Here is a 22,526-nt window from a genome sequence, read left to right on the forward strand (position 1 = left end):
GCAAGTGAGAAAAAATGGGGTATTTAGTCCAAGTTCTATTAATAACTTCCTTCAGGAAAGTGGTAGCCTTGGAAGCGAAAGTGATGAACCACACAATGCAAAAATGCCAGTCAATTCTGAGCTGTCAGTTTTGCATGAACAGTGCTTCAGATCAGGGTGACAATGATCTCCATGAAAGACCCAATAAGTCCTGTAGAGAGGAGTTCCACGTTGGACAGAGGTAGGACATTTGCTTTCTAGTGTCTCTTGTGACTCAGGGAGTCTATGACTCCATGGCAGAACAAAGCAGTTTCTTCACCTGGATTTTCACTCCCCAGGAATCTCCCTCTGGGGCTCTGCAGGCAGCAGAGAGAAGACACATGGCCGTGCGAAGGAACATCAGCATGACATCCAATTTCATCCTTGTGGGATTTTCAGAGCATCCAGAGCTACAAGTTGTCCTCTTTGTGTTGTTTCTGGGGATCTACTCCATGACTCTGGCTTGGAACCTGGGCCTCATTGTCTTGATCAGGATGGAATCATGCCTCCATTCCCCCATGTATTTCTTCCTTGGAAATTTGTCTTTTGTTGATATCTCATATACATCCTCCATTGCCCCCAAGATGCTCTGTGACTTCTTCAAGCAGCAGAAGACCATCTCCTTTGTGGGCTGTGCTGCTCAATTTTTCTTCTTCATTGGGATGGGAGGCACTGAATGCTGTCTTCTGGCAGCCATGGCATATGACCGATATGCGGCTATCTCCAACCCTCTGCTCTACACAGCCCTCATGTCGCCCACCATCTGTGTGAGGATGGCCATTACAGCATACACTGGAGGGTTCCTCACTGGATTGGTCCAAACCAGCTCTGTATTCCAGCTGCATTTCTGTGGGCCACGAGTCATTAATCACTTTTTCTGTGACCTGCCACCTCTGCTGGTCTTATCTTGCTCTAGTACATTCCTCAGCCAGGTAGTGAACTTTCTTGTTGTGTGTGCAGTCGGTGGGACATCAGCTCTTGTTGTCCTGGTGTCCTATGGCTACATCATTGCTGCTGTCATGAAGATCCATTCAACCCAAGGGCGGATGAAGGCTTTCAACACCTGTGCCTCTCATCTGACCACGGTGATTCTCTTCTACGGCTCTGGTCTCTTCTCATACCTTCATTCTAGTGCTAGCTACTCGCAGGACCAAGACAAGGTGGTGTCCATGTTCTACGGAGCTGTGATTCCCATGCTGAATCCTATCATATATAGTTTGCGAAACAAGGACATCAAAGATGCATTGAAAAAACTCAAGGACAGGAAGAAGCAGATATCCTCTCTGTGTCTTATAGTTCCTTGAGTTAAAAAAATCCTAAGTTTTGCTATATGTAAATAGACATAATAATAAGTGGGTCACGGATTTTGAGTAATGAAGAAACTATTTCAAGCAAGATTCCCCAACCTACATGCCTATTGCACGATTAGGTACAACAAAGGTTTTTCTTCTCTTTACCTTTCTTGTCATGGACAGATACAGTTTTGATTTTGGTCACTTGCAATAGAAAATAAATATGCTTTTTTGATGATGCTCTTTAGCTTAATGGCATCAGGCACTGGGTCCAGGATGCCGTGCCTTAGAGCCAGTTGGGTCATGACCCAGGACCACAAGAATCCACTACAGACCTCTTTACAATGTAACACTCCTCATACCAATCCATTCGCCACTTGGGACTAGTGGAATAGTTTTCTATTCCTCTTCCTTTGGATTCCTACCTAACCAAAGGTTGATACTGACCAGGAAGGCTGACTCTGGCTCAGGAGCCTGAGAGCTCTAACTGGTTGGGTCTAGAAATGGTTTCTCAGAGCCAGGAGACCAATAGGATGCCTTTAGACTATATTTGAGATGAACCAATGGTCACATATGTGAGGGCCTGAAGTCCACTGAACCAGAAATAGGAGCCCAAACCAGTAGATCCAAAGTTGTGAAGTCACAGAGAGCAAAAAGCAGAAAGAAGGTTAAGTAAGAAACTCTAAAGGAGAGTAGAGTGCCATATGTTTCATTTTCATGACTGAAACCATCTAGTTACTGGGTTGGACCACCTGGTTTAAGGAACAGGATCAGGGAAGGAAAACTTCCTCTGGAAACTCTAATTCTATATCTGCTTCCTGGACAGTTCTTACTCTTCACCCTGTATGGATATTTCCTCTCTGTCCTCACCCTATCCCCAGCTCACTTGCACTTTGTGTTCTAGGGTTCTTATCTTGTCTCTTGTCTCTCTGGAATTTGACCTCAGCCTGTCCCATGAATCCGATATCTCTGCTTTCATTTTTATGCACTATCCCACTCCAGGACACGAGATGGGACAACCAAGTCAGTGAGCAGAATTGAGTGTAGATTTTAAATTGTCTTTGATCCTATTTTACAAGATAGTTCTTGAGCAAAGGACAAACATTTCTGAAGTCCTGCTTCTCTAATGGTTGTGTATATAAGTTGTGGTGAGTCATGACAGCCATCCCTAAGTCATATCAACTTTGGCTATAAATAGTCTGCCTTCTTTTAATTCATGCTGTTATTTGATCTCGTCTCTGACCACTTGCATTATCTGTAGTGTTCCTTGATCCTTGATTTCTCCAAACCAAGTTAAGAGTTACAGCAACATGTTCCCGTCACATCCTCTATTTCTGCCAGCACCTGTGACACTTTCTTATTTTTTCTTGTTCAGTTATTAGTCTTCTCCTTGAGTTGTTAACATCTTATGTAAACTGCTCTCTGTTAAAACATTAGACATGACTGGGGCAAACTATACGTTTAATATATACATATTTGTTTAATAAATGAATAAAATCCAAATTCACTTGGCAGATGTTTTTGAGATTTTATGCCAAAGTAAGGGAATTAACACTTATTAGATGCTTACTATATGCTAGGCATTGTGCCCAGCAGTTTAAAAAAATTCTGTTTCAATTCTTTTTTTTTTTAAGACTTATTTTAGAGAGAGAGAGAGTAGGGGGAGGGGGAGAGAGAAATCCTCCCACTGAGCATGGAGCCTGACATGGGGCTTATCCCAGGTTCCTGAGACCATGATCTGAACTGAAATCAAGAATCCAGATGTTCAACTGACTGAGCCACCCAGGTGCCCCAAGATTCCATTTCAAGTCTATAGCATACACACAGATTCCTTTCTGGGTTAGAATACTATAGATAAGAAAATGTCCCCTTTGACCATAGTTCTCAGTATCAATTCCTTCATGCACTCCCCAGGAGGTAATGACTGTTATGTTAGTGTGCAAATTTACAGTTTTCCTGCATACTAACATTCATAAGCATACCAATATATAATATTGCCTTATGTAGCTCTGTGTATATTTACATAAATGGTATCACACTGAGTGGTCCTTCCATACTCTGGTTTGTTTGTTTTTTTCCATTCAACATTATTTCTTGGAGCTCTTTCCATGCTATCCATATAAATCTACCTCAGTCTTTTAAATTATTTCACAAAATTGTCACACCAAAATTTATGTACCTATTCTGCATTGATGGACATTTAGGTACTTTCCAGTTTTGTTAGTTTATTACAAACAGCGTTGCAATATACGTGCTTGGACATAACTTTTCCTGCTAATACCAAATTTTTCTGGTAGAAACAGAGAAATTGAGGATCCATGGGTGGCTCAGCAGTTTATTGCCTGCCTTTTGCCCAGGGCGTGATCCTGGGGTCCTGGAATTGAGTCTCGCATCGGGCTCCCTGCATGGAGCCTGCTTCTCCCTCTGCCTGTGTCTCTGCCTCTCTCTCTCTCTCTCTCTCTCTCTCTCTCTCTTTCTCTCTCTGTCTCTCATGGATAAATAAATAATAAAAATATTTTTTTTAAAAAAAAACAGAAGTTGAATTGTTATTTATAGGGTTTGTCTATTTTCAAATTTTAATAGACGCTGCCAAATTCTCTCTAAAGTGGCTACCGATAGATATTGCTGCCAATAACATTCTAGGGCACCTATCTTCTCATATCCTTGATGAAGGATGATAACAAAACTTAATTTTTTCCTACCTGATAACCTCTTTATATGTATTCCTTTACTCCTTAAAATTATTCTGCTAGATAAGATTGTTTATTGTTTTCATTTACATACAATGTAATATCTATATACTCTATATACTTTCTTTTCCAGTTCTTACGACCACATATAAACACAAAATAGGGTTTTAACCATTTTTATCTAAGAAATGAAATATGTAAGTCTCAGAAGGTGGTCAAGTAAACACAAAGGCACACACTAACAAGTGAGGGAGATCCTAAGCACATATCTACACAACACTAGACCATTAATTGAAAATGCACATTCTCCTGTGCATTGCAAACAATGTATGTTTGGCATTGTCCAGAAATGAAGAAAGAAAATATTAAAGCAAATTCTGTCAAAAACTTATACACAACTGATGAATTACTGAACACTACATCTGAAACTAATATTATTCTATATATTGGCTGATTGAATTTAAATAAAAAAGCAAATAAAATGATAAAATAAAACAGTATTATTCAAAAATGGATTTCTCAGTGAGACCATTTTATAAATGGTTTTATTCCCAAGTGACCTTGAGACAAGGGAGATACAGAAATGTTAAAACAAAAGCAAAATTAAATTAATAATGAATTTGTAATGCTTTTAAAAGGTAACAGTAGTGATGATACTCCATCTCAACTTAGAGCATTTGCATTTGGGTTCAGATGAATAAGTGTCCAGTTGTGCTGTAGTCTCTGGTGAAGGAGAACAGTCTAGAGGAGCAATATCATTGGGTCAATGGGACCATTAGGGAGGAGGATTGATGTTTTAAAGTCTACCCCTGGATTAAGCCAGATAAGAGGCATTGTATCAGCATCCACAATGAACTGTTTATAGTAGAGGACTCTAGAAGAAATATACTAACACCTGCCTTATAGCAATAATTTTTCTGTATTCCCCCTATTAACACTTGTGAATTGTATCAGTGAACTTGGAAACATGAACTCTGTCTATACTGGCTTCTGAAAAGTTCTGAGCGAAATCTGTGACCCATTTGTAGTAAGAATTTGGGTCACCTGGTGCGCACTCTTATTCATATTCCCAGTTCTCCTCTGCATCCCTGCTTTGTGTCTCTCACCATTCTTTGTTCTATGACCATATATATTTTATATATCTTTGCAAACTGCTTGCTCAAGTATTTGGGAGCAAAGTAGAATATAAAAATGTCTAAGAGTTTGCTTTATGCACAAGGTTGGTGCATTTAAAGTTTTTTATTTAAATTCAATTTTGGTAACATATCCTATATTATTAGTTTCAGGGGTAGAATTTAGTGGGTTGTCAGTTGCATATAATGTCCAGGGCTCATTGCATCAAGTGCCCTCCTTAATGCCCATCACCCCATTATGCCACACCCCAGCAACCTCCCCTCCAGCGACGCTTTGTTTCCTATAGTTAAGAGTCTTTTATGGTTTTCCTCCCTCTATGTTTTTATCTTATTTTATTTTTCCTTTCCTTCCTCTATCGTCCTCTGTTTTGTTTCTTAAATTCCATGTATAAATGAAATCATAGCATATTTGTCTCTCTCTGACTTATTTCACTGAGCATAATACCCTCTAGTTCCATCCACATTGTTACAAGTGGATCATTCTTTTTGATGACTGAGTAATATTCTGTTGTATACATAAAGCATATCTTCTTTATCCATTCATCTGTCGATGAACATCTGGGCTCTTTCCATAGTTTGGCTGTTGTGGACATTGCTGCTATAAACATTGGGGTGCAGGTGTCCTGGCATTCCACATCAGTATATTTGTGGTAAACACTTAGTAGTGCAATTGCTGGGTCATAGGGTGGCCCTATTTTTAACTTCTTGAAGAACCTCCATACTGTTTTCCAGAGTGGCTGCACCAGCTTGCATTCCCACCAGCAGTGCAAGAGTGTTCCCCTCTGTATCCTTGCCAGCATCTCTTGTTTCCTGAGTTGTTAATTTTAGCCATTCTCACTGGTATGAGGTGGTATCTCATTGTGGTTTTGATTTGTATTTCCCTGATGCTGAGTGATGTGGGGCATTTTTACCTGTGCTGTTGGACCAACCGAGTCAAGAATTGGGTTGGTACATTTGAAAGTGAATTAGTCATGGAGATCGCTGATGTCTCTGACCTCTGCTCCAATCTCACCCATGTTCCTACTCTGTAGTCTTTCTAGACTTCTTCCCCATAATTCCCCCTGTTCTCTCTCAGTCTCTGTCTCTGCCTCTCTCTGAGCCTCTGTGTTTCTCTCTCTCTCTCTCTCTATGTTGGAGGACCATCCTGACCCCCCAGTCAAAGTTGAGGACCTCCCAAATGTTCTCTTAGCCCTCCATACTTCCCTTTCATACAGTTCCTCATTGTTTCCTGTCTGCCTTCACATTAAACTGCAATCACCATGGCAGCGTGGTGCCGGACATGCACTGTGTGCACAAAGAGTTTCTGTGAGCACATTAATCATATGACTGTATCTCAGGACGTTTTTAGAGCTGTAGGTGACCTACCATTGACTAAACTGTTCCACTCCCCTCTTTGCACAAATAAAGACTTGAAGCTCACAGTGGGGGTGGGGGTGAACTGATTTGCTAATGGCTCGCAGCTGGTTCATGAACGCACCCCCTTTCCAGCCCAGCAGCCCTCCAAGCGCTCCAGGACAGCTGATGCGGCCTGTGGAACAGCTTCTCCAGGAGGAGGTGAAACTGCTCCAGCGGGGAACATGGTGTGGGCCAAGGATCTTTGCTTCAAGTCTGGCAACTCTGACTTCCTGTTTTCAGGGAAATCATGCCACTCAGCTTTGTCGTGTGAATTTCATGGCGAGGGATACTTTGCTCCTTCTGATCATAATTATGATGCTTCCCTAGAAGAAATGGAAAAGTACATGTGGAGCAGCTGTTTTCATATCATGTTCTGGGGGTTGCAGGGATCCCTACAGGCCTCTCCCATGCCGGGAGGGTAAGGGGAAACCACTGGGCTTTGGGGCCCTGGCCTCTTGTTCAGCCAATCAAGGCAATTCCCCATCCCCCCCCCTTTTTACATGTTTTAAATATGAGTTTCTGTGTAAACTTGCCTTTGAAAATAAAGGTTCCACTGTTAAAATTATGTTATAATCTGTGAATTTAATCTGGTCCTCTAATTTTGTAAACCAGGAAAAGACAGGCCAAGGAAAAGAAGCAATTCGCGAGAAAACAACAAGACTAGGACTCAAGTGTATTTCTCCTGACTCCCAGTGCCTTGAGCATGCACTTTTCTCCACACACACACACACACACAGTACTCTCATTCACAAACACATACACTCATACACAATCATACAACATAGAAACACACACACACAGAGTACTCTGACACACAAACACATACACTCATACACAATCACACATAGAAACACACACAGTCACACACACACACACATACACACACACACACACACACACACACACACCATGGACCTGAAGGGGAAAGAGGGAAGAGGTGGGTCTTATCAACATCCCACTACCAATTAAGTTGGTCTCAGGCCTTCCTCAACCCAGGACTTCATCTTATTTCATCTTTCCCTCTGTCCACCCTACTGGTACAGTAACAGATGCTCTCCTTCCATTCCCCAGCTCAGGAAATGTTCTGTTCTTGTCACTTTGTGAGAATAGCTATTCTCCATCTTTTTCTGGGGGTGCAGCAAGAGGGAAAGACTGGTCACATTGGAAGCCCGAGCTCTCCCAGTGGAAACAGAGTTGTTGCCTGTGGAGAAACAACTTCAGACTTTAGGGAAGGAGTTCTCTTAGTGGGAGGAAGAATGTGATAGCAGCAAAGTGTGCCTCCCAAAGCCCTGATACCACAGTGCATGTGTGGCCAGCCAGTATATTTAGGAGGAGTTCACCATACAAAATAACTACAACAAGGCAGAATGTGGCTGGTTAAGCTGACTCCACCTGTGGAGGACTCACCTCTGCCTTAGACACACAGGCAGAGACACGTTTCTCCAAACACAAAGATTCAAGCTCAAAACCAAGGAGGGAAATATTTGGGTACCAGAGAGGAGAGAACTCAAAATCAGAGTGGAGCTGAAGCTCTGTGGCTAAGGGGATTTCTGAGTCACAGCGAGGTACTGGGCTGTGGGAGGTGATCCGGGCCACTGGGCCCATGTGCAAAATATAAGCGGGCTAGGAGTCAAGAGAGGCTGCTGTCCAACCCACCACCTGCAGATGAGAAAAACCCCACCCATGTGTTTGTAGAAAATGGTTGAGATGCTTTCCATCTTCTAAGAAATATCAGAACCCCAGGCCTGTGTTCACACAGATGTGAGGTCTTCACACTGATGGCAAACAAAGAAATTAACATAAACACTGGTCCAGTAGGAGTATCAGGCAAGTTCAAAGCCACCTTGGAGGGACAACTACACAAACCAGAGCAAACCAGCCTCCCACAGCAAACCCTGGTGGAAAAGGAGCTCAAGAGTCATAAGTTATAAACCACACAAGGAAACACGCCAGCAAGAGGAAGTAGCAGCAGGAACAACAAGTGGATAAAGGTACATACCATGACCCATATGGGACAAAATATCTTCAACATTGATTTGGAAAAGACCCCCGCTGTAGCTTTCAGCTGAAGCAAGTTAATTGGATGGTGGACTCATGGATCACACATCATGCAGATGCTGCAAAGGAGCTCAATAAACTTTTATTTTATAGATGAAGAAATAGAGATTCAGAGAGAAGTGACTTACTAAGGCCACCAACAGGTTAGTGGCAGATGAGGAACAGAATCCATATCCCCAGACTTCTAGCCCTGTGCTACTTGTACTGCCCCACGATGCCCTAATTTCCCAGGTAGATGTGAAAAACCTAGCTTCAAAAGAGGACTAGGAGGAAAGAGGGAAAGAAAAACCTTCTCAAGACCTGGGAAACCCCAGAGCCAAGACCCTCACTCTCATTAGCCAGTTCTCAAGCTCAGATTTGGCTGTGAAACAACCAGAAATTTTAAATAAACCCTTCCTATTTTCTTCTGCATTATGCTGACCTGTTTCTCTTTCTAATTCTTCCTCTACTTTCCTTTGTCCTTCTCCTGACTGTCAGCATGATGGAACTGTCATCAGAATCGGGGCAGGTCAGTTCTGATAGTTTCCCCTTCCTACTCAACTTCTACCCCACCCTCCATGCAGGCCCTGCTTGCACACTGTGCATGAGAACCAGGGAGAGGAGAGAGGAAGGAAGGGTGCAGAGAGGCTAAGCCTGGTACCTTTAGGTCAGTCTCACTGGCTGCAGGTACTTGGCAGAGATAGAGGTGAAGGTGGACTGAACCCATATCCCACATAGGAGTAGACATGGGTTCAGTCCTGCAGGGCCAGAGATTTAAACATGTAAAGTTTAGTTCAGACATAAATAAGGCAAAAGCTCTTGGTACATAGGAGCACTCCCTCTGGGCTTTTATAATTCATTTGTTATGTAAGACACTAGGCTCACACAATCCCAGATTCATTGAGGATATAATTATAGATCAGAAAACCAAATTATTTTACAATAAGAAATACAAAGAGCACACAGTAGGCCCAGAGCATGTGCTCAGAAATATTTGTGTAAATTGAAATAAAAATCCTATAATAATGTTGTCTCGGCTTGAATATTCATTCCCAACTGCTCAGGACCTGATTTTCCAGGGCTGTGTTTTAGAATTATTGTCAGCTTTGTCTGTTTTACTCATTTATTTACACATTCAGTAATAACAAATATTGACTGGGCATCAGCTATGTACCAAATACTGCGCTAGACCCTGTAATGCAACGACGTGAAAGGACACAGTCTTTTCCCATAAGGAGCTCACAATTTACTAGAAGAGAAAGTCAAACAAAAACGGCCATTAAAATATGCAGTGAGAAATCCAAGGAATGCTATGGAGCCCATAAGAGGGACATTATAATATTAACTAATGCTGTACATTAATTAGTGTTTCATTGGGAGGTACAGTCCCAGGGCAGCAAAGGTAAAGGGGCAAAGGATTGCTAAGGCAAGGAGGGACATAAAGCAAACTAAGAGGGTATGTTACTGAGCTGATCACAGCTTCAGGAAAGACACAGTTTTGTGGTATCTTCAGACAGATCGCAGAAGCCACCAGTCCTCCAAACAGGCCATTGGAAGGAAGAGCAAATTATTTGCCAGATCCTGGCTTCTCTTGTCTCTAATTCTCTAATATTTGCTGATCCATGGAATTAAGTCCTCTGTACTTCAGGGTTGCATTATCCAGTTCCTCTGACCAACGACTAGAAAAAACATGTCCCACATGGCCCAGTGCTACAGCTGAACTCAAAAGTGAGGCAAGAGCCAAAGTCTCTTTGGGTCCAGCAGTGTTTATGGTCTCCAGATACAACATAGGATGTCAAAAGATGACTCTTCATTTTGTATTTGTCTCCATAACACTCACTAAAAAACACACATGGTCAAAATTTTCTTACATGTTCACACTCTTCATTTCTCCCTGCCCTAATCCTTGGTAAATGCTATTCTACTTTCTGTCTATGAATTTGCTTATTCTAGGAACCTCATATAAGCAGGATCCTATAGTATTTGTCTTTTTTGTCTGTCTAGTCCTAATTTTGACAAGCCTCAGAATGCTGGCATAAAATAATTTCTGGGATGTAGATTACCAGCTTCAAACATAAATTAGATGACCCTCTCAAATGGAATGTCTTGCCCTATTTGTTTCATCACCTCGGGGCCCATATGTCTATGTCATTGACTGTTCTAGAATCTCATTAATAGAGTTCCAAGAACAAATAAAGTTCTTTTATTCAGCTATTTTTTCCAACAAATATTTATTGACCACCTACTGTGTCAGATGCTCTTCTGTGGAAGACTGGTATTCATGCAGATAGATTTTGAAAATATTGAAATATATTCTTGTAGGTTAACAGGTGCTTTTCCAAGCCTACAAAGTACCCTATCTGCTCTGATCCCTGCCTTGGAAACCCTGAAATTCTCCATGATCCACCAGTAGAGGAATAGTTGGGCCAACAAGAGGCCTCTAGGATCCTCACACTATGGTCCTCATCCATTCTGATTAGTCATTAAACAAGAAAGACTTAATCATAATCCCACAGAACCCCCAGGATGGTGGGCATGTAAGGCAAACACCTTCTCTTACTTGGATCTGGTATACAGTATCGTGTCAAGATGGCCATAGCCCAAAAAGTCTGATCTTAGCCACCAGAGGATCAAATGGACAATTTGGGTTCAGTTGAATAAAGTGTTTTCTAAGAATCAGAATTTTCTGCAGACAGTAGGTAGAAAACCACTCTGTCCTAGAGACATCTAAGCAGAGGTTGGATTATACCAGATTGTAAGACTGTATTGGAGGAGGCTCAAGCTTCGGCTTGGAGAGCAGGTCCATTCCAATTATGGGATTCTATAATTCTGTGATCCTAAATTGGGCATCAGTAAACTAAAGACCACAGCCAAAATCCAGCCCTTCTCCCACCCTGTTTTTATAAATAAAGATTTATTGGAACGTAGCACGTGCATGTGTTTACATATCATCTACCTTTGACCTACCAGGGCAGAATTGAGTAGGTACCACAGAGATCATTTAGTTGCAAAGCCTAAATTTTTTCCTCACTGGCCGTTTACAGAAAACACTTGTCAACCCTATTCTAAAAGACTCCTAGGATGAATTCTTTGATAAAGCAACCAATTACTTCTAATCTACCTTTGTCATTAATCCAGGTGGTATCGCTACTAGACTGTCTTTCTTAAAGAGATGCCTGTCTTTGTTTTGGATATTAGTAAAAAATATTCAGGTGATCCCTCAGAGTTAATACAGTTTCCCATGCTGTCAAATGGACAACCAGAGGAAAGTGAAGCTCCTGAACTGCTTTAACACACCTTTTCTCCCATTTCCACTGTGAAAGGACTGAACTTGAACATGACAGCAAAGTCAGCAAAGCTGAAAGCAGAGCTCCTATCTCAGTCATATAGGGATTTCCACAGATGATTGCTTTACATGGATGATTTACAACTTTACCTGTTACACACATGTAGATGCTACTGCTTGTGTTTCATAGTTGAGGTGACAGAGGTTTAGGGAGTTTCCAGAATGTGCCCAAAGTCACATATGGAGCTAGGATGTTGCCTACATTTTAATTCTTAAAACTCTGTTTCACATCCATGTTTATCAGTCCAGACTTGAGATATTTTGAGTGACTCCACTAAGCAGAATAAAGCCCAGAGACTGGATAGACCCACAACACAGCCCATGCTTTTTTTCTTTAAGAGTTTATGTATTTATTCATGAGCGACATGAAGAGAGAGGCAGAGACACAGGTATGGGACTTGATCCCAGGACCCCAGGATCATGACGTGAGCCAAAGGCAGATTCTCAACCACTGAGCCACCCAGGCATCCCTCCAGCCCATGTCACATTTAGATCACCAAAAGAGAGAGAGAGAGAGAGAGAGAGAGAGAGAGAGAGAGAGAGAATAGGAATATCTCTTTTTTTAAAAAAATATTTATTTATTTTAGACACAGGAAGTAAGTAGACAAGAGAATGCATGAACTGGGGGAGGGGCAGAAGGAGAGGGAGAGGGAGAGCCCCAAGCAGACTCCCCCCTGAGGAAAGAGCCTGATGTTGGTCTCTATCCCACGACCCTGAGATCATGACCCAAGCCAAAACCAAGAGCCAGACACTCAATAGACTGAGCCACTCAGGAGCCCCTAAGGCAACAAGAATATTTCAACGGAGGATCCGAAGCTCCCAATTCCACATAATTCTGGAAGAACCAGCTGACCTAATTTGCTTGTTTTACTTTAACCTATTCATGATTATTTCAGGTGGAAAGAAAAAAAGTTCCATCTGAAGATCCTGTGGTTAAAGAGGGAAAGATTGAACATTAGACTGGTCTTGTTACCCAATAACAAAACAAATGTAGAATACGAAATCTGTCAGCAGTGGACCCAGGGAGGTCAAATGTCACTCAGTTTACTTCTTTTGTTCAGCTGTTCCTCAAAGAGGAAGTTACACAATAGGAAAGACGTGGAGACTGAAAATCGAGGACATATGGGAATCCCACTGTCTTTCCATTCCTGTTGTGTGCAAAGCCCTTATGTGAAGCTGCTTTCAGCTGAAGGAGAATACAAGAAGCGCTCTTCATATTAGACTGATGTCATTAGGCATCCTGAAGGTAGATAGGGAGGGGGAATGGGTTGGTCCTAACTGCTCTGTCTCCGCAGAACTTAGATTGGAAAGGAGGTAGAAAGGGAAGGGAATTTTGAGAGCTCACTCGATCACCCAGACTTTTAAAAGAGCATTACATTTGGTGTTGGCTGCTCCAAATATGGCATCTACAATGGGCCAAATAAAAGATACTCAGTAAGTATTTATTTAGGAAGGTGGTGGGGGATGGGGTAACTGGGTGACAGGCATTAAGGAGGGCACGTGATGTAATAAACACTGGGTGTTACACACAACTGATGAATCACTGACCTCTGCCTCTGAAACTAATGATGGCTAATTGAATTTAAATTTAAAAAGCAAAACAATATAAATAAATAAATAAATAAATAAATAAATAAATAAATAAATAAATATAAAAAGCACGTATTTATTTAATGGACGGATGAAACAAGCTTCCGTTAGAATGTCCTGGAAGGGTACAGGGGCAGCCTCAGAGCTCAGCAGGAATGGACAGTGTGTCCGATGAGTGATGTCTGCCATGATGTGGAATAAGGAAGCGCAGCCTAAACACAGGATCAGTATTTATTTCTTCTTTAGTGAAGTGGAAATATCACCTTACATCACAGACTTGTGTCCCTCAAACCTATATATATAGAAATGGCAAAGAGGAAAAATAGAGCAGAAAGGGACTAGTTGATAAAGAGAAAAAGCATTAGAAGAATTGGGAGGAAGAGAGGAGGGAAAAGTGTTAAATGGCTACCAATAGGCCACCAAATCCTGATCTTGCTTTCAGTGGGAATATGCAGAATTTCACATGGGCCTTCTGTTTTTATCAAGATTAAAAGGACACAAGGAACCACAGTGTTCTTATTTTTGGGGTCAGAATGCAAACAATCCTGGTGGGAAGAACAGTCTCAGAGGGAAAGGGCTTGACAAAGCAGCTCTCAAAACATGAGCTTAGCAATCAACTTTCCAGAAAAGAAAATGTTGTCACTTTGTTAACTGATACCTCCTGGGTTTTCCAGAACCAAGTTTATTCCAGAGTCTCTAGAAGACACTGTTCCCCAATGCATTTTGCCACCATTTGACTGGTTTCCTGGATCCCTGCTAAAAGAAAGAGATTGGTCCCCACAAACACATCCAGGGCTTCCTGGCCATGTCAGACCACAGGTGAGAGGCAGAAGTAGGAAACACCTGAACCCGCTCCAAACCCCCACAGAACTGAACCTCAGACGTGAATCATGGTTTGGCTCAGAAGGTTGCACGTGCTCAAACTGAGAAAGAAAGCAGACATGGGACTTCCCTCTTGCCTCTTTCTGGAGGAAGTGAAATCAGTCTTCTGCAGCACTGATGTCTATCTTTTGCAGAAAAGTTGCCTTTTTCTTTTAGAGGCCAAAGTTTGGTGTTTAGGCCCTAGAGAGTAGCCACTGGGGGGTTTCTGCAATCACATATGCATTTCAGCACAAGAAAAAGCAAAGGAAGTTGCTGGTGAGCAGAGTCAAGCAAGAAAGAAATGGGGCATAGTCAAGGTCTCAGGCCACTTCCTCACACCTGACAGCCATGAGCCACAATTCCTGCTTGTGGCACGCAAATTTAAGTCATGCTGGAATTCCCATCATTTTATACTTCTCTTTTCATTGTTTCTCCATGAATAGAAAAGAGAACTTCCTTGAACACAGCATTCACAGACTCAGGCTTCGGATCATTTCAGGTACATGGAGATTCCAAAAATAATTAGTTTCTTTTGGCTTTTTTTTAATGCATATTCATTGCTTATTTTCCTGAGTACAAGAGCGATGATTATTCCATACCCAGCACTGTGTTTGGTACTTAGCAGATTCTCACTAAAAATGTGTCAGATGAGTAGAGATAAGCTCTTGTTGAAAACTAAAAAAAAAAAAAAACAAAAAAAAAACAGGAAAGTAAGAGGGAAAAATGTACATCATCTCTAAAACCTACCAGCTGGATATCATTGCTGTCGGTGGGTGGGTGTATATCCCTCTGGTGATACACATGTGTACATAGTGGAGGTCATGCTGAATGTCTATCATGCTTTTATCACTTAACATTATGGCATAAGACTTTCTTTTTTTTTTAATTTTTTTTATTTATTTATGATAGTCATAGAGAGAGAGAGAGAGGCAGAGACACAGGCGGAGGGAGAAGCAGGCTCCATGTACCGGGAGCCCGATGTGGGATTCGATCCCGGGTCTCCAGGATCGCGCCCTGGGCCAAAGGCAGGCGCCAAACTGCTGCGCCACCCAGGGATCCCCGGCATAAGACTTTCTTATGTTACTAACATCTTTTGAAAGTATAATTATGATGGCTGTACAACATTTTGTCATATGGATGCAATATAATTTCCCTTCCTATCGGCTCTTTTAGCTATTTGCCACTTTTTGCTATGGTACAAATGAAGAAGACTGTTCAAATAACATGACTGGGTTTTCAGAGAAACAGCAACACCTGCATAAAGAATGATCTATATTTGCCTTGCTCATATTCTCTTTGCAGAAGAGTGAGCATGCAACGGGATCTGTTAACAGGTAAACAAAAAGTAATAAATTATCAGCGTGTCTCCCAACCCAGGCAAATGTGAGGGTTTTCTCATGCTGACTAACTAGTCCTGTGAAGTCTGATGAGGAGTGTGTGTGGGGATTTGAATGACCATGTTGGAAGTACTCGAGGGCACTCGGCTCTAATTTTTCTAGTGGTAGAACCACTCGACTGAGCTACAAGTTTATAGCGAACCCATTTATAAATGAGCCAGACATCCCGTGCACAGGCTTGCTTCTCTGGCCAACTATAAACTGGACACTGGCTCATACATTAAACCCTCCTAGATATAAAGATTTTATTTATTTATTTATTCTTGAGAGATAGAAGGAGAGACAGAGCCAGAGACACAGGCAGAGACACAGGCAGAGGGAGAAGCAGGCTCCATGCACCGGGAGCCCGACGTGGGATTCGATCCCGGGTCCCCAGGATCGCGCCCTGGGCCAAAGGCAGGTGCCAAACCGCTGCGCCACCCAGGGATCCCAAACCCTCCTAGATACAAGTGAATTCCTCCAAGCATGGTAACCTGGCCATGAATAAACCCAAGGTTTTAATAATTCAACCTGTGACAACTGGTCTATTCTATCTAAAAACACCTGTCACTGCGTTAACGACAATATGCCACCATTCAATTCCCTGAAGCCCTTTCCCTAGGTTGCCTACAGGGGATAGTGGAGTGATACCCGGAAGCTGAAACATGCAGCTTCAGCAGTGCCTCTGGTTCATGGTAAGACTTGGGGGCCAGTAGGGTGCCCCTGGGGGCTGCATTAATTCCTTTGGCTTCTTTGGCTACCACTGAATGTACTGAGATGCACCCTAGTGATCTCAAGGAAGTGATGGAGCCGGGCTTCAATTAATCCTCATCCTAGGTCAGTGGGTCTGAAAACTCTGTTCCAAATTATGGGGTCTCATAGACAGAGCATTGGAACGCAAAAGGAAATGCATGGAATCACGTCCTCCTAACGACAGAACAAATGAACCGGTGCTTTAAAAAAATGAGTAATAAAGAGCCATATTCTTCTTTATGCTTCTATGCTGAGTACATGAACTTCACAGCAGAATGAGAAATTAAAGCTATAACAGCAGGTACCAACTTATTGCCAACTATACACACACACAGAGGAGGGTAAGCGTGTATATATGTACGCAAGGGTTCTTTGGCCACCGCCTGCTTTTGATCAATCAAAACCTAGATTAGAGTGTGGGTTTTCTCTTTGCTTAAACATTTCTGCCTGAAAGGAAACAACACTGTGGGGGGAACCACTTGCCTTCAGCTGAGCGCTGAGGGCAGCACACTGGAGTTTCCAGCAAAACCAAGTCCCCTTCGGGTCCCTGCAGCTCTGCCTTAGGTAGTGGTACCTCTGAAGCCTGCATTATTACGCTTGCAGCAATGAAACCCCACGTGACTCGTGGCCAAGATTTTCACTCCTTTCCTGTGTGTGAACTGCCTTCACCCTCAGGCGAATGGGAACCACAGGCCTTGGTCTGGGCCTGCAGCTCGCCCCGGTGAGGTGGAGGCAGGGTGTCTCAGCAGGGGCGATGATGCCCTTCACCTCTGCATTTATAATAAAAGGAAACTAGTTTTGGAGTCCCAGGAGAGAACCGTCAAGGAAAATCTGACATCAAGAGGGTGAGCAAAAAAAAAAAAAAAAAAAAGAGGGTGAGCAAATAGGGAAACCAAAACTTCCTCTCACAGCAGGAAACCTCCCGCGGAGGAAACCCTAAGACAGGTGGTAGTGCTTTTTCTGAGAGCCCTCTGCTGTTGCAGAGTCACCAGCCTGGGGCCGGGGAGGTGGGGGGGGTGGGAGGGCAGTTAGGGTAGTTAACTGGATAAGGGACATAGGAGTCTTGACTCCTAACTCTGGGAAACGAACTAGGGGTGGTGGAAGGGGAGGAGGGCGCGGGGTGGGGGTGACTGGTTGGCAGGCACTGAGGGGGGCACTTGACGGGATAAGCACTGGGTGTTATTCTGTATGTTGGCAAATTGAACACCAATAAAAAATAAATTTATTATTAAAAAAAATAAGGGACATAGGGCTGCCTTTATATATCTAGTACAACATGAGGTTTTCTTTTCTTTTCTTTTCTTTTTTTTTTTTTATTCATGAGAGACACACAGAGAGAGGTAGAGACACAGGCAGAGGGAGAAGCAGGCTCCTTGCAGGGAGCCCGATGTGGGACTCGATTCCGGATCCTGGGATCACGCCCTGAGCCGAAGGTGGACCCTCAACCGCTGAGCCACCCAGGCATCCCCAACATGAGGTTTTCAAAGTCCTGTTGGACCTTAGTTTTCCAATTGACTCTCATTTCTCTATTTTGCGATTAGCTCAGCCTAAAGAGGAACTGGTGGCTTTGGGAGAACTGTTGTGTTTGTTTCAGCAACTGCCTTCTTTCCCATCTGTTTAGTTTGCACCCAGCTCTCTGGCTGCTGCTTAGGGCTGGCGTGCGGCCAGAGCCGTCTGAGCCATGAGCAGCGTCCGGGGTGCTATCCTCTTCTGGGTAGTGGTAGCGTGGGCTAAAACGGACAAGCCTTCGGAACAGACAAATGAGACTGGATTTCAGAAATGCAAGAGCGCCTTAAAACTACCCGTTCTAGAAGTCTTACCCGGAGGGGGCTGGGATAACCTGCGGAATGTGGACATGGGACGGGTGATGGACTTGACCTACGGGAGCTGCAGGACCACGGAGGATGGACAGTACATCATCCCCGATGAAATCACCAGCATCGCCCAGAAACAGAGCAACCTGGAGATGAACTCCGAAATCCTGGAGTCCTGGGTGAATTACCAGAGCAGCACCTCCAGCTCCATCAACCTGGAGCTCTCCCTGTATTCGAAGGTCAATGGCAAATTCTCCTCTGATTTCCAGCAGATGAAGACCCTTCAAGTGAAGGACCAAGCCATAACTACCCGGGTTCAGATCCGAAACCTGATCTACACGGTCAAAATCAACTCAGCGTCCAAACTAAGCTGGGGGTTCAAGAAGGATCTCATGGACATCTCCGACCGCCTGGAGAACAACCAGACGCGGATGGCCACCTACCTGGCAGAGCTTCTGGTCCTCAACTACGGCACCCATGTCGTCACCAGTGTGGATGCCGGAGCTGCCCTCCTCCAGGAGGACCACATCAGAGCCTCGTTCTTACAGGACAGCCAGAGCAGCCACACTGCCGTGACGGCATCTGCTGGTGTCGCCTTCATGAATGTCGTGAACTACAAATTCGAGGAGAACTACACCTCCCAGAACGCGCTCACCAAGAGCTACCTCGCAAACCGAACCCACTCCAGGGTCCGTAGCATCGGGGGGGTTCCTTTCTATCCGGGCATCACCCTCCAGGCCTGGCAGCAGAGCATCGCCAACCACCTGGTGGCCATAGACCGTGCTGGCCTGCCTCTGCCCTTCTTCATCAGCCCCGACACGCTGCCCGAGCTGCCGGGGCCGCTGGTGAAGAAGCTGTCCAAGACGGTGGAGGCGGCCGTGAGACACTATTACGCATTCAACACCTACCCTGGGTGCACAGACGCCAATTCGCCCAACTTCAACTTTCAGGCCAACACCGATGATGGCTCCTGCGAGGGGAAAATGACCAACTTCTCCTTCGGGGGGGTTTTTCAGGAATGCACCCAGCTCTCAGGGAAGGAGGCCGCCCAACTGTGCCAAACCTTGGAGCAGAGAAACCCCCTCACTGGTGCTTTCTCTTGCCCCTCTGGCTACTCCCCCATCCACCTGCTATCCCAGGTCCACGAGGAGGGCTACAACCACCTGGAGTGCCGGCGCAAGTGCACCCTCCTCGTCTTCTGCAAGACGGTGTGCGAAGACGTGTTCCAGGTGGCGAAGGCTGAATTTAGGGCTTTTTGGTGTGTGGCCAGTGGCCAAATACCGGAAAACTCAGGACTACTCTTCGGGGGCCTCTTCAGTGGTAAGAGCATAAACCCTTTGACAAATGCGCAGTCCTGCCCAGCTGGCTACTTTCCCCTGAGACTTTTTGAAAACCTCAAGGTATGTGCCTCTCTGGACTATGAGTTGGGATTTAGATTTTCGGTCCCCTTTGGTGGGTTCTTTAGCTGTGCAGTCGGGAACCCCTTGGTAAATTCTGCCTTTACAGAAGGGGCACCTTCTCTAAAAAAGTGTCCTGGGGGCTTCAGCCAACACCTAGCCCTCATCAGTGATGGATGCCAAGTGTCCTACTGTGTCAAGTCCGGGCTTTTCACAGGAGGGTCTCTGCCCCCTGCCAGGCTCCCACCTTACACCCGGCCACCCCTCATGAGTCAGGCTGCCACCAATACTGTCATCGTGACGAATAGCGAGACAGCAAGCTCCTGGATTAAGGATTCCCAGACCCGCCAGTGGAGGCTGGGGGAGCCGCTGGAGCTGCGCAGGGCCATGAAGGTCATCCGTGGGGATGGCGGGGGTCTGTCGGGAGGGGCAGCAGCTGGGGTCACCATGGGGGTCACCACCGTCCTGGCGGCTGTCATTGCCCTGGCCATCTATGGCACCCGGAAGTACAAGAAGAGGGGGTACCAGGCACTGGAGGATGAGAGGCAGAGTTTGGCTGCGGGCACTGCAGAGAGCGGAGACGCCCCTGGCCAAGAGCAGGAGCAGAGTCCAGCCTAAGCGTCTCCTGGGAAATGTCCCTCTCGTCTCTGGCCAGAGCTGCAAGCACGCCTTTCGTCCTGTCTTGCTCTGTGTCTGCCTTCCTGAGGATTGGGGTGGCAGGTGCAACAAAAAGCAGGTATAACTTGATGACTTCCATAGGGCTCCAGGCGACGAAGTGAACAGAGCTATGTGGACAGGGTTGGGGTGGGTAGGAGAGCAAATGTGACTTTTCTATGCAAAAGCCAGCCTGGTGGCCAGAACACCAAGGGGGTGTCTTTTCTCTGTGTGCGTCATTGATTGTCTTCACCTGAATACATACGTGAAAAAAGAGAGGAAGGAGCATGTTGGCCTTTGGCTTTGGAGACCATGCATTTATTTAATCTGAGACCGGCCACTGTTTCCAATTCTCGAGCTAGAAGACTTTCTGCCTGTGAGTGTTATCCTCTCACTGTTTTTTTTATTTTAAGTCTCTCTGGATTTCATGCTCCTGGAGGCTGAAAGCTCCTCTAGAAGACACAGGAAGTCCCACGCAGCCCCTGGTTTTCAGCATTGAGGGCTCTGTACTGACAAACTGGGTCCTCTCAACCTCATCTCTGAGCGGAAAGATGCTGTCCCTACTAAGTCCACGTTTTCCAGCTTCCCAGCCACAGTTCAGACTCTTAGACTTCAGACTAGTGTCATAAAGTCCTCAAAAAAATATTTTAACTTATAATCTTCTATTAGGAGGTCAAGGGAGAAGGGACAGAGACGAGGTGTGAGGGAAGAGAGGGTGAAAAGTGGACAAGATCCCGGTGCTAAGGGGAAACTGCCATTCTTCCCCTTAACCACCTACCTGGCTTGCGGAGCCGCAGGTAGACTTCTTCCCCTTAACCACCCCTACTTTGTCCGTGAGTGGCCTTTCCTCTACCCACCCTTGCCTCACGGGTACACACCCCCGATCATACACATGTGCACCCCCCAAACACACCAACACACATTCCCCCAAATACACCCCCGAACATACACAGGCACACAACCCAAACACATGTGTGCAGATGCACCCCCCCCCCCATACACACCACATTCCAACAAGAAGTCTGCATTTTTCTGGAGGTGGGAGACAAGGGAAAATGCAAGAAGTCAAAGTAAGCCCACACCCTATGTATTATTTCCTCCCTAAAACCAAAACAGAGTAGAAACTACCAATTATGTGCCCTTTTTTTTTTCTTGCCCAGCAGAAAAGGGCCTGACGTGATCAAACCCATGAAACAAAAAAGGCATCCAACACCATTTGTGACACATTTATTTCAGTTCCAGGCTGACTTCCCTCAGGGATCAAGCAGGATATATGACTGTTTACCCAGCATTTAGGGCTTTGCCCAATTTTATTTATTTATTTTTCTCTTTTTGTAGCGGGGAGTGATGGGGGAGGCTTGCCCAATTTTAATACCAATCTCACTGAATTATAATGATTAGGGTGAGCCTATTAATACTCCCCTACTCAGAATTTAAAAATTTTTTTTTTTAATTAACTACCGCCCGCCACCCCCACCCCGACCCTGCAAAGTGGGGCTGGAACTCACAACCCTGAGGTCAAGTGTCACATGCTCTGCTGACAAAGCCAGCCAGGCATCCCTTCTCTGTGACTTTTTTAATAGTTCTATAGCTTTTCACCAAATTAGATGCCATGAGTTAATTCTTATGAAGGATAATCTGTCCTCACCTCACTGACATTCGCAATCATGAGTTTAGGCTGACATAAGTCCTTCTGAGGCGCTTGCAGCATTGCAGCCTGTGGGAAGATGGGAAGGAGGCTACTACTCCTTCATCTCCTGCTGTGCGAGAGAAGAGAAGGGACTCACAGAAGCAGAGCACAGCTCTCCCGGCTGCCTGGCCACCGACACTGATTTCTGCAGCCTCTTCTCTGGAGCCTGCCACTTAAAGCATTAAAATATTCTCTAAAACCTCTGGGTGTTTTGTGGGTAACTTTCAGCTGAGCTCATCACTTTTCTGCAAATTCCCCATGAATTCCTTGAGGATTACTGAGTTAGAGAGACAAAGTACAGCTAAAGGCTCTCAGACTTTCAATGCACTAACTGCCCTCTGAAATAAAACTTCTTCACAAGCTTAGCTTTCTAATAAAATTATGCCTAAATGTGCATTAAAATGTGTACTTAAGGAACATGCTGTACCGACCGTTCATCCACAGGAAACGAGAACTTGGGGTGGGGTGGGACGGTTTGCA

General features: G+C 44.5%; 2 protein-coding genes across 2 annotated transcripts; both read left to right on the top strand.

The window, feature by feature from the left end:
- The first annotated feature begins 359 nt into the window (after positions 1-359).
- On the top strand, positions 360-1,322 carry LOC121471569 (olfactory receptor 5A1-like). The gene has a single exon (XM_041722367.1). It carries the CDS (start codon positions 360-362, stop codon positions 1,320-1,322), a length of 963 nt encoding a protein of 320 aa, XP_041578301.1.
- A 16,758-nt stretch (positions 1,323-18,080) lies between these two features.
- Positions 18,081-22,448, top strand: MPEG1 (macrophage expressed 1). The gene has a single exon (XM_041723285.1). The coding sequence runs from the start codon at positions 18,173-18,175 to the stop codon at positions 20,318-20,320; it is 2,148 nt and encodes a 715-aa protein (XP_041579219.1). The 5' UTR covers positions 18,081-18,172; the 3' UTR covers positions 20,321-22,448.
- Positions 22,449-22,526: the final 78 nt, after the last annotated feature.

This window comes from Vulpes lagopus, chromosome 11, assembly GCF_018345385.1.
Source record: "Vulpes lagopus strain Blue_001 chromosome 11, ASM1834538v1, whole genome shotgun sequence".
NCBI classification, from domain to species: domain Eukaryota; kingdom Metazoa; phylum Chordata; class Mammalia; order Carnivora; family Canidae; genus Vulpes; species Vulpes lagopus.

Coding starts and splice junctions, on each gene's coding strand:
- LOC121471569 (XM_041722367.1), top strand. CDS start 360: ATGGCCGTGCGAAGGAACATCAGCATGACATCCAATTTCATCCTTGTG.
- MPEG1 (XM_041723285.1), top strand. CDS start 18,173: ATGAGCAGCGTCCGGGGTGCTATCCTCTTCTGGGTAGTGGTAGCGTGG.